Source organism: Manis pentadactyla, chromosome 8, assembly GCF_030020395.1.
Source record: "Manis pentadactyla isolate mManPen7 chromosome 8, mManPen7.hap1, whole genome shotgun sequence".
NCBI classification, from domain to species: domain Eukaryota; kingdom Metazoa; phylum Chordata; class Mammalia; order Pholidota; family Manidae; genus Manis; species Manis pentadactyla.
In genome coordinates, this window is record NC_080026.1 from 105,226,867 (window position 1) to 105,244,476 (window position 17,610).

A 17,610-nucleotide genomic window follows, 5' to 3' on the forward strand; every position below is an offset into this window, starting at 1 on the left:
CTATTTCTGCCTTGTGTTATTGTCTCCATCCCTGATTCTGCCTATACACAATATGAAAATCTGGAACCTAAGAAAACCTGTGGATGTTAGCTTACCTTGGAGTAAGGCTGAGCAATCTTGTTGTTTTCCAGAACTGTGAAGTAAGAAGAGACAATTGCCAAATTTGGGACTAAAATCATAAACCTTTGAATTTGTTTTAATAACTATGGGCTTCTAATATGTACCACTATTCACTAGTGTTGACTTTTCAGAGCCTGGTGGATTTCTTGAATATAAAGCTATGACGTTAGAGGGAGGAGGATAGAAGAGAATCCAACATCACTCCAGGATTGATAGCTTGGGGACAAATGCAAGAAGAAATCACCTAGTTTTATTTGTTTGGTTCATGTTTTCTCCCATTTTTATGGAAAATTTCAAGTGTATATAGAGAGATAACAGTAAAATTCATATGACTTCCATGTACATGTTTTTCAGCTTCAAAAATTATCTACTCATGTTCAATTTATCTCTAACCCACTGCTATTTCCTCCTCTGATTATTTTAAAGCAATTCCAGATGTCAAATAAGTTATGCATAAATATTCAGAAAGTGAGATCTCCTGGTTTTAATCTCCATAGTTAACAGGCTCAGAGAGGTGGTGTCACTGAGCTAGTCAGTGGCAGTTATTTTTAAACCCTAGACTTCAAAACTAAAAGTAAAAAAGGTTACTAACAGATAATATTAGACGTTACATAGTGCAGTTAAACAGTATTATGGGATGTGAATTGTCAAATTATGTCAAGCTTAAGGTCTGGTCCATGACCATGGTCACATTTTGGACAACAGTTACAAGGAGAGCAGGAGGATCCCCCACATAAGAACCTTAACATGCAGACTGAACATCACTTGAACCCATTATAAATTTGTCATTTAAAACCTTATTTTCAGCTTGTAGTAACACTTTACCTAATGAGTTCCTTAAGTTAAAACTCCCTCTTTTAAAAAAGTAACTTTGTATTATTTGGCCTATAATCATCTTTTTTAAGCCACCTATTTAGAAAAATGGCAAGTTATCCCAGAGTTCAACAAGGTGTGGGGACTTGTGGTTGATGTTCCTTTTCATCAGTAATTTTGAAACCAAATCCTTGCAGATTTTGAAATTGCAAACAAATTTGTCCAAGTGAAAGTGTTCTTTTCAACTATTTAGGAGTGAAATGGGTCTAAGAGTCTTCCTAAGCCTCACTGCCTCCCATTTTCAGCCTGTTCTATTTTCCAAGAAAGAGGTTAGCTGATGTTCATTGAGCCAGCGTCAATGTCATCTACCATAGGATATCATAGCACAAGGGGGCATGAAACTACTTTCCCAGGTTTCCAAGGCTTTAAACCCTGAAGCACCATTGTTTGGGCTGGTCAGAATGCCCCAAAAGTTTCTAGAACAAGAAGAAAACATTCTGTTAGTGTCTTTGTCATAAAAAGGTGCAAAAATTGATTTGGCTGCCTTGTTATACTTGCCCAACTGATTTTATCTCAAAATGTTAGCCAGGACAGGTGACACCCATCCCTGTGAGAAGTGAGGCATGGGTCTCCCAACCCTGTGAGCATTTGATGAGGAGGTAAATGGGGGTTAAAAAAAAAAGCTGCAAAAATTACGTGAATAAATGACACTGTAGAAGGCAGACGTCCAGACATTTTTCTGTACACAGCTCCCACTTATTTATCTGAAAGGTAATAACAGCAGAGTTTGACAACCTATCAGTTTCACCCTTTTCATTGTGTGCTTTTTCTGGGCAGGTTATTCACATCGAACTCCTTTGATGTGATCAGTGATGACGCTTTCATGGGTCTTCCCCATCTGGAGTATTTGTAAGTAACAACAAAAAAATTTTTTGGCATGATAATTCAGGACTAGCGCTCTCAGGTTCTCACAGCTGTTTGACAAGAAATATTATGACCTATTACAGATTCATTGAAAACAACAACATCAAGTCCATTTCAAGACATACTTTCCGGGGACTAAAGTCTTTAATTCACCTGTGAGTATGAACGTTGCTATTACTTTTTAAGCTTAGGAATGAACAATGCAGTTTGATACCCTGTGGTTAAACTGTCCACTGGATGGGTATCCATGAAAATTTAAGAAACCCAAATCATTTCTCTCCATGCCCACTTGCCATCTCTCCATATCATCAGCCAATGTGTGTCCAGGAAACTGCTTACTATTGCTATGATTAGCCTAATCCAACCACAATTAGGAAAACAATCTAATGAAAGGAAATTGTGTGACTGAAATAACTTTTTTATTATCTACATCATCACTCACTTCATGGGTAATTGTGGGTTGACAGTATAGTTTATTTGATGTTTATTGTTTTTCTTTTTCTATAAAAGCCCTGACTTTATATTCATTTGAACATATACTATAGCTACCAGCAATTTGTACATAGTACCTGAACATAGTTTATAAATGAAATATTTAATTCATCAGTGGGTGATTAAAGCTACATGAATTGTTCCTAACAGGAAGCAATTTTGCCTCCTAGAGAACATTCAGCAACGTCTGGAGACACATTTGGTTGTCACAACTGGGGACAGAGGGCAGCGATGCCCCAAACACCCCACAGTGCACACGACAGCCCCACAGCAACTCTCCGGCCTAAAATGGCGTAGTGCTGAGGTTGAGAAAGCCTGAAAAGCATGAACCAAATAACTTGTTTCTCCTAGTCTCCTGCACTACCTACACACATGCGTTTTTTTTTTTTTTTTTGGTATCATTAATCTACAATTACACAAGGAACATTACGTTTACTAGACTCCCCTCTTCACCAAGTCCCCCCCACATACCCCATTAGTTACTGTCCATCAGTGTAGTAAGATGCTGTAAAATCACTACTTGTCTTCTCTGTGTTGCATAGCCCTCCCCATGCCCCCCCACATACATGCTAATCGTAGGGCCCCTTTCTTCTTCCCCCCCTTCTCCCTCCCTTCCCACCCATCCTCTCCAGTCCCTTTCCCTTTGGTAACTGTTAGTCCTTTCTTGGGTTCTGTGAGTCTGCTGCTGTTTTGTTCCTTCAGTTTTCCCTTTGTTCTTATATTCCACATATGAGTGAAATCATTTGGTACTTGTCTTTCTCTGCCTGGCTTATTTCACTGAGCATAATACCCTCTAGCTCCATCCATGTTGTTGCAAATGGTAGGATTTGTTTTCTTCTTATGGCTGAGTAATATTCCATTGTGTATATGTACCACCTCTTCTTTATCCATTCATCTACTGATGGACACTTAGTTTGCATGCATATTTTTAAGGAAACCAGAAGGGCCTGGGAAGAAAAGGCACTAACCTTTATTAAGTACATATATTATGGTGGTCATTATGCTTTACATTAATTTTCATTTAATCCTCTCAACAATCCTGTCAGTTAGGCACAACAATTCCCATTTTAGAAATGAGGAAACAGACTTGGAGGGGATATGTAACTAGTGAACTGAAGAGTTACAGAATTATAACATCAATCCAATAGTTGAACCGCAATGGCTGTTCACCCATTAGATGACTATTTTTCAAGTGCATACTGTGTTATCTCCTTCATGTTAGATAAAGATGCAAGAGATCTAATTGTCATTCTGTGACCTTTAGCTTGTTCCCTCACAACCCCTCATTCCCAGCTCTGTTCCAAGCCCCAAGATGCAGCAGGGAACTAGACAGACAAATATTCCTGCCCTTGAGCCTATATTCTAGTGTGTCCTCAGGGCCCCCGTGCTAGCTCTACCACGCCCTGTTGCTTCTGCTGTTGGACTTGCAGCAAGGGGGAAATGATGGTCAGACGTATGTTACAAAAGTACTTATGCCTTCATGCCTTCTGTATATGGTTGTCACAATAAAAACAGTGTTTGCAGTGCTGCCCTGCATGTCAGTGACATAATGTGATACAAAAATGGCTGGTTTGAACGTTATGCCATTTTATCACAGAGCCCAACACTGCCAAACATTGTTCAGAAAAAGTAAATATGTGGAAGTGGAAATGGAAGTTCATGACCTCAACTTGAAATCTACTTGATTCACATAAATCCCATTCAAAGTAACCTCTGTCCAGTATTCACCATCATGAGGGGCTGAAGGAAGGATGTGAGAGCCAGGAGTCCTCTCTGAGAACGCGCGATCTAAACCTTGCCGTGCCCCTTGGCTCCCTCAAGTGTACCTTCTCTCCAGCCTAAAGGCCTATCTCAGAAAGAAGGCAGGCAGACAGGCAGGAAGGGGAAGAGAGACAGGAAGGGAAGAGGAGAGAGGAAGAAGAGGAAGGGGAAAGAAGAAGTCTGTACAACACACTAGTGAAGAACATCAATTTTGTTTGACTAGGAGCCCATTATGTCCATCAAGTGAAATGGGAATTTAAATTTGGGTCATGATAGAGCCCCCTCCTTAGAGGTTTGAAGACTATAAGAAGGACCACTGGAACAGCATGTGCTTAGAAATTGTCAAGCGCAAGGGCACTCCAAAGGAGCCTTCAAAGAGAGAGACGTGACTCTAAACAGTCAAAGAGTGAAAGGAAAGTCCCCCCTCTCTGACTAGGTGCTGGAGGTGGAAGGAGGTGTTGAGGGAACAGGTGAGAGTTGGTAGAGTGAATATAACTCTTTGATCTCTTGCCACTTTAACACTTAGGTTGACTCATATGGCATGGCCAATATTAGACTTTTTTGATATTCAAAAATGGCAATACCATATGGTTCATCCTAAATAGTCTGTATTACTCACAAAGATGAATAAGATCCAGTTCCAGCCTGGAGTTGCTCAGTCTCACAAGAGGAATTAGACAAACAAATATTTTCTCACTGGGTGCCTTTGTCACCAAGTTACGTTCACCTTTCCAATTATCCTGTTCTTCAAGGTGTTTTTCCTTTTTCCTTCTTTTTTTTTTTCTTCTCTCCTTTCATCCTTTCAAGGAGGGACAAGTAGGGAGGATTTGAAACCCAAATGTCCCTCTAACTGCTCAGTACATCCAGTTCATTCTATTATTTACCACTTGGAAATAAATCTGACATTTATTTGGGCCTTTAATTTCCTTTTTGAGATTTTAGGATTCAAAGTGTACTTGCCTCCACCTCAGAGCAATTCTTCCCAATCAAAGGTGAACACTGAAGCAGTGAAGAATTATCACCCCACTCTATGAAATATCCATACTGCAGGAAGACTTTACAAGGCCCTTTCATACTGTTGACCTTGTTATAATCTCTGATGACCTTCTGAAGGAGACAGGATGGTAGCACAACCCCTGTTGATGAATGAGAACTTGGAGGTGCACCCTGAATTAAAACTGCTCCCCAGTTAGTAGAAGTAGAGGCAGAACTTTCCCAAGGTCCTTAATGAGATGTCTAATGCCCTTTCCACCCTGCCAGCTACAGCAGGACCAGAAAGGTTTTATTGAGTTGTCTGGATCCTTCCACAGGACACAATACAGCTAAGGAAGAAAGAGAAGATCCCAAAGATGGAAGCCCTATCCTAGCTCTTAGTTCCCAAATGCAAAGAGTTGGAACTAGACATATGCTTTTGGATCAACTGGCTACCACTCCGGCCTAACATTAAAGCTGTTCCAAGGAACCCACCTGAGCATTTATATAAATTCAGTTCGTTCCTAAAGAGGAAGTGAACTTATCTCACCTTCTTACATATCTATCTCAGTAGACTTAACTTCTAAAGAGAAGTTTACAGACAACTTAAAAGTTACTATATATACCGCCTCCCCTCCAACCTCGCCCTCAGAAAAGGGAGAGTTCCTTACATTTAAATCCTTATAAAGCCAGTTAAATCCTTGGAGCCTCTATGTATTACTTTATTTTGAATTATTGTCCTAATGTTATACATGTTTAACTTTAATGTTTGAATAGCTCATACATTTCAGCAAACTTTGAATTTTTATGATGACCATGTATTACATAAAATAAAAGAAAAAGTGGATTAAAAATAGTTTATGGCCACTGATGACAAAAATCTCTAAACATTATGTATTGGTTTCTGTTAAAACCCATGAGCTTCTTAATAATGATTTCCATGAGTATCGCATAATTGTCACTGTGACTAAGACCCAATGGAGGCAGGATTGTTGGCGTACATACATAAAAATATTTGAGGACAGTTTTATCATCGGTCTATATGTGTTGTGGAGCACCTACTGGATGCTCAGTACTGTGGGATACAAAAGCAGTCCCCAAACTCAGGGTGCCTGTGTATCCCAATCAGTCAGGCAGGATGTCTTCATTTCAGCCTTCACAATGACATTCATGTAAAGAGATGGTGTGATGTAGAGGCTGAGGGTGATCCCTGCAGCCAGACTTAGCCCCAGCATGGTCACTTAGCCCCAGCATGCCTCGGATTGCTTATGTGCAAAATGAGAGTGATAGTAATATGTAAAAATAGGGAAGGGGGATAATAAAGTACTTAGGAGTACCTAGCTCTCATGGTTGTTGTAAGGGAGATTAAATTAGTTAATCTATGCAAAGGGCTTACAACAGAATCTGGTATGCACCATTATGTAGGAATAAACTAAAACTCACTGTGTAACCCCTATTGGTCTTGGATCAGGATTCCGAAAGCTGCAGTGTATTTATCCCCTTTAAACATTCTGTATGAAATTAAAAGAACTGTACTTGAAGCATCACAAATTCAGTGAGACACCAACTCCAGCTGAGAATCACTGTAGGGAGCCTGGGAGCACCCCAGATGGCTGTGGGCAATGCTTTCTTAGCAGCAGAGCCCAGTGGCACTGAAACAAATGTGCTGTCTGAGCCAGTCTGGTCTGCCTTAGAGAGAAGACTTTCCAGTAGGTTCCATAGTGATCATAAGAGGTTTTCTCAGGTAAACCAGGAAAGTTATTTCTAATAGTATTGTATATAGTTTTAAAATTCAGCACTGATTTGAACCTTGCCCAGCTAATGGGCTTTTGAAAAGGAAAAATCCTTCATATCAATTCAGGCTTACACTCTTTTATACCATCACACTCTAGACCAAAGAAAAGGGAAGAGGAGGTCTCTAGACTTTGTGGACCAGTAGCATGGTTCTCTGGAATCATTTGCTTCCAACCTTAATGTCCCCTGAGATGGGCTCTGTATTAATGACTGAAACAAAACACAACAAAATCTTAACAGTGATTGTTTCTGCAAGGATGATTATTGCTTTTCTCCTTTAAAAAAATAATTTTTGCATTTTCCAATTTTTCTTGATAAAATAATGATTATTTTATTAAATATGTGTGTATATGGATATATGTATGCATCTGTGTCTATGTATATGCATGGGTATATATATATGTGGTATATGTATATGTAGGTGGTATGTGTATATATGAGGTGTGTGTATCTAGATGTGCCTATTGTACATATATATGTGTGTGTCTATGTACATATATGTGTGTGTGTATTTACATATAAATATATATCAGTAAAAGATGGGATACTTAAAAATATCAATGCATAAGAGTTTTCTCTACTCAGGTAAAGAGAATAGATCATTTCAGCTTCCTGAATTGAGCATTTAAAAGTGCTTAGGTACGAAATATCAGTTTTGACAACAGCAACAGAGAAATTATTTTTATAGTCTTGGTTATCTGACATAAGGCTTAAAGATACAGCTGCAGATACAGAATTTTCCCAATCCATTTCAAAGGTACGTATATAAAAATACTAGCAGTTGCACGTGTTAATTTTTGCAGTAAATGGAATCAGTATGCATTACTCAGTTTTGCAGACAGAAACCTAGAGAGGAAAAGTTAAGTAGGCTACAGGTACCCTCCTGAGAGTAATGAAGCTCAAATTTAATCCCATGTCTACTTACGACAAAGCTGGTACCCAGACTACTACAGTGCACTAAATGGTCCCGGGAATAAGAACTTCGACCAGTTGTGTAAAAGACACAATATTTTTCAATCAGAGCTTTTGTTGAGAAAAAGGGAATAAAAATATTAAGTTGTTACTCTGTGAAGCTGGGGGAAGATGAAGGGAAAGAAGAAACTGAGAAAATGTAATGGGTTAGATTTTCCACTTTGCTCTCAAGTGGCAAAACTCAATGCCAAGATGGAATCTGAAGAATCAATCTTAACATCAACCCTAAACCCCTAACCGTAGCCCATGAACAGATTTTTCAGTATCTATAGCTGTTTAACTGACCTCCTAGGCACCAAATCGTCTAGTCATTGTGCATGACGACCAATGCCGAGTGGGCTTCGGGCAGCATCCTGGGACTTGCTCCTTTCCCCTCCTGGCAGCCCTGGCCCAGAGCCCTTGGCAGCTCCCCCAAAAAAGAATCTCCAATAAGGCCCCAGATGCCCATGCTGGTTTTCATAGGTTCCAGGCCCCCGCAAAGCTGCTGCGACTGGTATATCCCACAGGAATGGCTCCAAGCCTGGGCAGACTGTAATCCTAAACTATCCCAGAGGATAAGGGCCTGAAGCCATATAGGAATCTTGTGATGAAGAAGGTAGCTCCATCCTGAAGCCCACCTCAGGAAAGAAGTTTACATCATGTGACCACTCAGGCGCCCAAGTGCTGACAGGATAGTTATACGCCCCGCCCCCGCCATAACTTTGGAACCTTATGAATGCAGCCAAATGATTGATTTAGAATGACTGAGCCCTCAACTGGACAGAACCATTACGTACACAGACACTAAGTAACAGGGTCCTTTAAAAAATTCAACTTTGTTCTTTCTTCTGAGTTTAAAATAGTAATACATGCTTAATGATAAAAACTCCCACAATCCATTTACATAAAAAAACTAAAAAATTCCAAATGTAAAAGATTTTATCTCCTTCTAGACCTTCTTTATGTATCTTTAGACATCCATCCTTCCTCCCTGGTGGGATTACACTCTACATACTATTTTCCAACTTTTTTTCATTTAAGCATCATTTAAGCATAAGAGATGGTGATCTACCTCATTTTTTAAAAATATGCTGCAAAATATTCCTAAATATGAACCATCATTTATTTACACAATCCCTTATTAATAGACATGTAAGTTGCTTCCAATTCTTTGCTGCTAAAGGCAATACCGGATTAAATATCTTTCCCCAGTTGTGCAATAGACCTCTAAAAATTCCAATTTCTCTTCTCTTGGGAGTTGGTAAAAACTTTTAACTGGCCACATTTAAGATATGTGTGGGGATATTTCATATTTTTCTTAACTTTGTGGACTCTGCCGAACCCCTTCTATGTGTCCTGTGTATCTTTCACCCTGTACCCATCAGCCTGCACTGCAAAGTTGCTTTATGTCAGGGCCCTGTTACATTTTTTACAGAATAATTTCCAGGCTCTGTCAGCTTTGTGTTCCTAAGACATTTTCTGTCCAAATGCCTGCTGCTTGTTTTCTTTTTATCCAAATGTAACCCAGTGTCACCAAGGCTTCCCAGAGACTTAGGGAAGCTGTCTGAACTCCAGTTCCTAGGTGGAGGGCATTTGGAGGCCTCCTTCCTACATTTCTGAGTCTCGCGTCATCTTGTTTCTGCTGCTTTTATGTGTCCAGGCAACCTTCTCATGCCTACTCCTCACCAAACTTAGGCACTTCAAAGCTCCATCCTCTCTCTTTCAGAAATAGTCCACTGTGAGTCAGCATTTCACTTTTGGTAGTGGGAGGGGGTTGTACTGGGTGCAGTAAATCCATCCACCCTTTCCCCCTGGCATCCATCATTGGTGCTCAGCCTCTCCCACCCTCTGGTCCCACCCTGGACTGAGAGCCTCCCTGTCACAAGAGGTCCTCAGGAAGCACGTGCCTCTGTCCACAGCCCATCAGGCCAGCCTGCTTTTGTCAGCCTCTTCCTCCAATTCTATTGAATTAGAAGTCCTCCATCCTGCCATGCAAACATGTCATCCTCTCTATCCCAGAAACCTGTAGCTCCAAGTCTGTATCTCACCAGCTGCTTCTGTGGTTGGCCTTCACCTTGGGTATATGAGACCTAGAGCTCTATCCTTTGGGCAGGAATCAGAACTCCCAGATCGGACCATTATTTTAAAGAATGGCCTTGGGCAGCAACACAAACATGGTGTCTCTTCCTGTGCAACCTTGGAGGCAGCAGTACTTCAGGACTTGACAGTTTCATAATTTCACACCCACTATCCTATAACCCAGCGTCCTCCAAGCTTGTGCCCTGCAACCAGCTGCAGCTGGTGCTGGTTTCTGGTGGAAGGACATCCCATTTAGGAGAAGTTAGCATGAGAAATTTAAGACACATCATTCCAGAAAATAAATCGAGACACATGACTTGGGAGTGACTCAGGACTGGTCCCAAACAACAGGAAATCTCTTCATTTGACCCCCAAACAGCAAGATGAATTATGGAGCCATTCTCTTGAATAGTGTTCTTTAGCAGCATTTTATTAATAATACATAGGTGGACAGTCATAGCAGTTCATTCGTATGGTCAGTTTTCTAAATGTTGTTTCTCTTCTGCTTTTCCCTGCCTCCTCCTCCTCCCAGCTGCCCTTAATTAAGAGTAGACTAGATGCCAGGTAACAGCCTGAGTTATCTCATTTACTTTTTCTAACACTTTTATGACATGACCATTATTACCTCCACTTAAAAATGAAAAAAACTGAGTCTTAGAGAAGATACATAACCAAAGCCACACAGCCAGAAAAAACTGGAGTCAGGATTCAAACTGAGCTTAGAATGACTCCAAAACTGTGCCTTTTTCACAAAGTGGATTCTCATTAAAACCGGAACATTCTGATTCAGTTTTCCATTCTCATGTTCCAGAGTTCATTGAAAACAGTTTTCTAATCCAGTAGTAATTTCTAAAACTCAAGAGAACAACATAATTAACTTAAAGATAATTAACTGAAAGTGTTTTTTTCTTAAATCTTGAATGTTTGCACTTGAGAAATTTCATGTTAATTAAAGAGGTGGAAGAGATAAAAGACTTTTGAGAGTGTCTTAAATGGAATTTGAGAGAATTTTCAAGGGATTTGGAGATTGACACTGTAGGCTTTTTTGTTTTAGTTTTATGTTTTAATATTTATTATGGAAAAAAACACTCCTAAGAAAAGCATACAACGTGTATATGTGTGGAATCTAAAAACAAAACAAAACAAAATGAACAAAATAGCAGTAGACTCAGACACTGAGAAGTGACTGGTGGTTACCATGGGGAAGAGGTTGGGGTGTGTAGGGGGGAAGGGGAGGGGGATTAAAGGGGCACTAAAATTCCCAGTCATAGTATGAGTTGGTCAAAGGGATGGTCATACAGCATGGAGAATATAGCCAATGATTCTGTAATATCTCCATGTTAACAGATAGTAACTACACTAGTTGGGGTGAGGATTTAATAATGTGGGTAACTGTTGAACCACTATGTTGTATACGTGAAGCCAATATAAGATTGTATATCAACTATACTTCAATTGAAAAAAAAAGTGTATGTGCAATGCTGGTTAAAAATAGCCAGTTTCCATGACCTAGAACCCTTCCCCGCCGTGCAGCACAGATTGCTCCTTGTTATGCCCACTTGTCTGCGGTATGGACATATTTCCCTTCCTTTGATACCATCAGGACTATTTCCTACTCATTAACCTTGATTAGAATCATTCTAGTGATTCATGGAAGAACAAACAGAAAGGGAAAGTCAAAGTAATTCCTGCAAAAATAAGGCAAGAACTGAAAAAAGGGAAAGGAGATAATTAAAGAGAGTGGATGGATGACTATTTGTGAGGAAGCTATTTTCTGGAATGGAATAGATGGAATGAAAAGGAAGGACATATAGAAAAAGGAAGCATGTAGTTTGGAAAGAAGAAAGGATGTGCTGGCTGAAGGATAGATTAGGCAGGTCCCCAAACTCTAGTGCTATTGATGCTCTCAGTGGGGGGTTTAGCTGCTCTCTGGAGCAAGTGAGGAGGGAAGGAGAGGGGATGGGTAGCCTGGTGGGAGGGGGAGGGCATTTGGCCTATTTAGTTAGTCATCATTTAGAACACATCCTCTAGTCTGAATGTCTGAGAGTTTGAATCTCATGTTTTGTTCTACATACAAAGATCAATGCCCAGGTATCAATTTGTTGCTGGTATTTGGGGGTTTTGTTTGTTTCTTTGCTTGTCTGTGTGTGTGTGTGTTTTTTTTTTTTATCATGCTACATATAGTACCATAAACACTGAATGAACTCTGAAGCAAAGAGCCTAAGAATTGAAAATACAATAGCAGGAATCTGAGTAGTATCTTAGAAGAAGAAGAAAGGTATTCCAAGTAATTTGGCATAGTCTGAAATAAAAGGGACTCAGAATTAAGGTCTATCATAAAATGTATTGATTTAGTTTATGCCTACAGTTTACATCACTTTTTTCTTTTTTTCCAGGAGCCTTGCAAACAACAATCTTCAGACACTTCCAAAAGATATTTTCAAAGGCCTGGATTCTTTAACAAATGTGTAAGAGGACTTAAAAAAAATCACTGATTACTTAATTTCCAGTAGCTAACAAAGAAGCCTGGTATTGATGATTAGAATTTTTAATTGGCTCTACAATTATATTAAACCTTGAAGTTTTAAATTGGCTTAAATTTTAAATTTATTTGGACTAATGTTTGAGTCTTCTATGGCATTTACCACTGGAAATTCTGACTATTTAGTGCCCAGGCATTCTTTTGACAAAGTGTGTGTCTGTATGGGAGGGAGGGAGTGATGGTACGGGACTTTGAGTGGGTGGGAAGAGGAGACACACAGATTGAAATTTCAAGATGCCTTTTTTTCTCATGAGGTCCAGGAAATGGGGCTATAAAGGAAAAATATAAGGGAGTCTGGGAAACTGTGTAAAGATGAAAGGTTACACCCATGGGTAGGTCAGTTAATGGAGAAATAGAGCAGGAAGTGGGGGAAGGGAGGAACGTTTGCCTTTTCTCTCATTAGACTGAACAACAACTCTAGGCTTAATCCCCAGGAATTTGGCTTTAGCCCCAGGAAGGGAATGAATTTAATTATTTTTGACCCTTTTTCAAACAGAAGAGCTTTTAAACTTTGACTTTTAAGCCTCAGAGTGAAAGATCTCTGTAAGGAATTTGTATACTTTGCTGTAAGCAAAGCAAGTAATGTATGCCTAACCCTCTCAAAAGCAATTTAGCTTCAGTAAGTGCCTTCCAGATCTTTAGAAAGATATTTAAATGCAGTAAGGTGGAATACAGGAACAAATGAAAGGATATATGAAAACAAAAGATTTTCTTTTTATTCAGGTACTTTGATACAGAGTATATATTCAAGACAACTTTTCTCCAATAACAAAAAATCTGAGTCAAGTATTTTCTCCCAAACCCAGTATTTAATTTCAAGTCAGTAAGCTAATGAAAAACTTTCTTTGTTCCTTGCAGTATTCCTCCATCCCCTCCTCCATGCCTGTTACCCCAATTCCTGAATGGTGGTTTATTTCTAAGAGAGTGCCAGAATCAGGACACTTCCAAGAGAGTCTTGGACAGGCTAGTTAACTGCTCTGGTTTATAAAAGCCCAGAAAAACTGACAGATTATTCTGGGTGAAGAGTATTCTAGGGAGATGAGGTCAATCCTGGGAATGTCTTGGAAGTGAGATGATACTCTATGGCAGACATGGGGATACAGATTATTCGGGGTCCCTCTGGCCCATTCTTATGTCAGCCTAGCAAAACAAAACAAAACAAAACAAAAAGCATTTGAAGTTGGCTCAGTCTCTCCAGGGAATCTCATAAAGGGTTTGGCCTCTTGGGCCTACTCTGATATGCCCAAGTCAAGAATTCTGTAAGTACAAGGATCCATACCAACCTGTCTTTTAGTGAATTCTTGGTTTTCTTGAATGTATCCCTTAAAAAAAAAAACAATTTTAAATACTTCAGCATTTAAAAATGATTCAAGTGCTGTGTGAAGTGCAGGCAGTATCTATCTTAGTAATTCTGTGTGACCAAGAAGGGTTTTAGGAAGGAGATGGAATTTCTGAACCAACCAATGCAAATAAGCAGAGAATTTGGTGAGTTTGGGTCATATGTGTAAATTTAAACTATCTATGCTGTACAGTTTATTATAGACATGAGCTAATGTGTGTCTGTGTTAACTCTGCTGTGTCAAAGTCATTTCCTATTCAAGCTGAATTTGTAGGCCATAGAATAGGTTCAGGATGAATTACATCTGTGAGGAAGAAAAAAAGCAAATAGTGCACTTGATTTGATTAAATATGATACAATAACCACCACATTCTATCCTCTAGATCAGCACTATCCAAATGGTAGCCACACATATGGTCACTGAACTCTTGAAATATGTGCCTAGGGTAACTGAGGAGCTCAACCTAAAATTTTACTTAATAAAAATTAAGTAAAAAACTAAATTTAAATTTAAAAACTGATTGTCAGTCCAATTATTGCAAAACTTTTAAGTATATTTGGAATAACCTGGGTGTGTGGATCTATTTTTTTCAATTATCTTATGAAATTGAAATATGGATCATGTATCTCTGATGAAAATTTAGCATCTGAATTGAGATATACTCTTAAATGTAAAATACATACTAGACCTCAAAGCCTTAGTATAAAAAAAGAATGTAAAATATTAATTTTTGTATTGACTACACATTGAAATGATATTTTGTACATATTGGGTTAAATAAAATATATTATTAAAGTTAATTTCACCTGTTTCTTTTTACTTTTTTAAATGTGCTTATGGAAATTTTTAAATTATATATGTGGTTTACATTATATTTCTATGGACAGCACAGCTCTAGACTGGGCTACCCGTGAGTCCAGGAGGGAGTAAGTTATAAGGTTCCATTTATGGGTGGCCTTCAAGAGTGCCCTGTGGTAACTCTCTGAACCCAAAGTGAATTGTCAGTCAGGTTCAAAGTAGACTATGGGGCATGATGTAAAGCCCAGTAAGGTCATTCTGCACAAGCTAATTGCTGAAGTAGAATACATACCTGTGTAGATAGACCCCTCCTACAGCAAAAGCAGCTGCAGTTTGTCTTTCAGGGACCTGAGAGGGAATTCATTTAATTGTGACTGTAAACTGAAGTGGCTGGTGGAATGGCTAGGCCACACTAACGCAACTGTTGAAGACATCTACTGTGAAGGCCCCCCAGAGTACAAGAAGCGTAAAATCAATAGTCTCGCCTCCAAGGATTTTGATTGCATCATTACAGGTAATGTATTCCAAATCATTCTAGCTCATAAAGTTAAACTAAGAGCTACATTTTTTGCATATGCAGGAACTTATTTTTTTACATCTTAGAAAACTGAGCAATTTAATTTTAAAAATAATATTAATCATTGAAACATGATGGGTTTAAAAGCAAAGGAAAATTAATATTTTCCTATTTATCTAAAGTAAATGTATTTCTTACAGACATCTGAGATCTAGCCAAGGAGCAAGACAGTAGCACACACTCATCATCTTTTCCTGTTTTTGCAGAATTTGCGAAGTCTCAGGACCTGCCTTATCAATCACTGTCTATAGACACTTTTTCCTATCTGAATGATGAGTATGTAGTCATTGCTCAGCCTTTTACTGGAAAATGCATTTTCCTTGAATGGGACCATGTAGAAAAGACATTCCGGAATTATGACAACATTACAGGTATGAAAAACCTAATCATATTTTAAACAGAAAGTTAAGTGCTTGGTCCAAGGGCAATTGGAAAAGAGTGTTATGGGGGAATATTTGGGGCAGGCTTACAACTCTACCGTTGATTAAATGACCTGGGATTGTTGTTTAAACCTTCATTTCCTCACTTGCAAAATGGGAATAATAATACCTAACTCACAGGGTTTTTGTGATAATGATATCACATATCAAGAAACTTAGCATAGAACCTAGCTCTTTATCTACTAATATGCAAGAAAATGTGGATTATTCTTTTTCAAAGGAAAAATACTGAAGTAGGTATCATTACTTTTAATCCAGGTTCTGCCACATACTAGCTGGAGAAACCTCTCACCCACCCTGGGCCCGCTTTTTCTTAGCTATAAAATAAGGATGTTATTTTAGATTGTTAAGTCTCAAACTCTGTTGCACAAGCATTACTTCTACAAAATGCTAATGTATGCCTTGTGACAAAAAGGGTTTTGTGGTTCAATAAATCTGTGAACCATCCTCCCTCTTGGAGATTCATAATGATACCATTAGAAGCTCTGAGAAGTCCTGCAGTGAGGAAGCCTCTTTCCAGTATTTTTTGCATATTTTTATTTTACCATGGAAACCACTTTTATTCCATGAAAATTTTTACTTAGGTGATCTCTTAAGCTTCTTTCTCATTGCAATAACTTTAAAATTTTTAAGTCAGATATTAGAATATGAGACTCCCTCTGAAATGTTTATACCAGCTTTAGTCTTTATATCTCCAAATCTCCTTCTAACTAAGAGTGCTGAAATCACCCCATAAAGCTCTTCAGACAAGGCTGGAAGGGTCATAATTATATTTGTTGGTGGCCATTAGACTCATAGCACACAGGATCAGGTCTGGGGCTTGCTTGAGACCAGGGTGCCCAGATGAAGGGATCCCCTCCAAACTGAGATCCTGCCAGAAACCACATGCTTTCTCAAGAAGGAAGGTTATGCTTCCCTTCCTCCCTAAGCTTTCCTCAGTTCTCCAGTGGACTGCGGCAGTTTTGTGCAGTTTAATCCAGGTTCTTATGAACTGTGTACAGTCCATCAATTGCTCTGGATGAATCATTGGATGAATGTTTGAAAGGGAAATGAATCATACATTTGCAGACTTTCAGAAGACATCATTTAGTCTTGGATGACAACTATATGCCATGTATTCAGTCACTCTGCCCTCCCTCACCCCAGATAGACACCACTAATTGATCATGGTTGCTCTTTCTTGCAGAGTAGAGACACAGCCACAGAATTCTTCTCAACACAGTTCTCCAGGCAGTCACAGTCAATCAGTTGATCTATATAGGTACACAGTTGAAATCTAGTGGCCATCCCTGATCTAGTCCAAACCCTCACTATACAGAAGAGAAAAGGTCACAAACAGAAAAATTTGCCCATGGGTGAGCAATTAGTATAAAGAGTTGATGCAGAACTTACTGCCTTAAAGCCCCTAGAGCTAGTCAGAAAACACCTGGGGGCCATATTTGCCCTGTTCTCTTTGGATTTCCTAGAGCCAAGCTCCCTCTAGGAAATCAGAATCTACTGATAAAATGTCAAATTCTCACCCAAAAGGATACTTATCTAGGCCACTGACAGACCCACATTGTTTTCTGAGATTTCCCAAAGTAATTTTCAGGAGCATTGCCCATGACTGTACCCCTCCTTCACTTATCTCAAGGACTCCTTTCCTTCTCTTCTCTCCTGTAACCAGTGACCTAAAGTTTCAGAAAATGACAGGTGGCATCTCTTTCTTTCTCAGGGGAAAGTTAGGTTATTCTAGAGCAAGAAGCAGTTCCCAATTAGAACAAACCAATTACAGGTAGAGCCAATGGTCTGCCCAGATCTCCACTCAAGACTTCATAGCGTGGTTCTATAACCCTGTAGGATCCTAGCCCAAGGTAGGATGCCAAGGTTGGAAGCCCTGAAACAGCTCACCTCCCCGCTTTGGGTTAAAAGCAAAGAGATGCTGGTGGGCCTGAGTTTGAATCCTAACTCTGCCTTCTCTTAGCAGCACTGAACCTCCCTGAGCTTCAGTCTGTTCATCTACAAAAG

At 39.3% G+C, this 17,610-nt stretch overlaps 1 protein-coding gene and 1 long non-coding RNA gene across 6 annotated transcripts in view; one reads left to right on the forward strand and one right to left on the reverse strand.

Moving 5' to 3' along the window:
* LGI1 (leucine rich glioma inactivated 1) overlaps positions 1-17,610 on the forward strand; it is a 39,590-nt gene that overhangs the window by 16,826 nt on the left and 5,154 nt on the right. For 3 of the 5 annotated variants that reach the window (XM_057506111.1, XM_036880149.2, XM_036880150.2), the window contains 5 exons: positions 1,771-1,842; positions 1,941-2,012; positions 12,303-12,374; positions 14,931-15,100; positions 15,370-15,534. In XM_057506111.1, the coding sequence (XP_057362094.1) occupies positions 1,771-1,842; positions 1,941-2,012; positions 12,303-12,374; positions 14,931-15,100; positions 15,370-15,534 (551 nt within the window). Of the gene's footprint in view, positions 1-1,770; positions 1,843-1,919; positions 2,013-12,302; positions 12,375-14,930; positions 15,101-15,369; positions 15,535-17,610 lie in introns of all 5 variants that reach the window. The other 2 variants (XM_057506110.1, XM_036880148.2) reach the window with 1 other exon arrangement.
* The window catches only part of LOC130684614 (uncharacterized), a 74,412-nt gene that overhangs the window by 16,819 nt on the left and 39,983 nt on the right, over positions 1-17,610 (reverse strand). Inside the window, exon 2 of the long non-coding RNA XR_008998962.1 lies at positions 96-133. This is a non-coding gene — a long non-coding RNA (uncharacterized LOC130684614). The remainder of the gene's footprint in view (positions 1-95; positions 134-17,610) is intronic.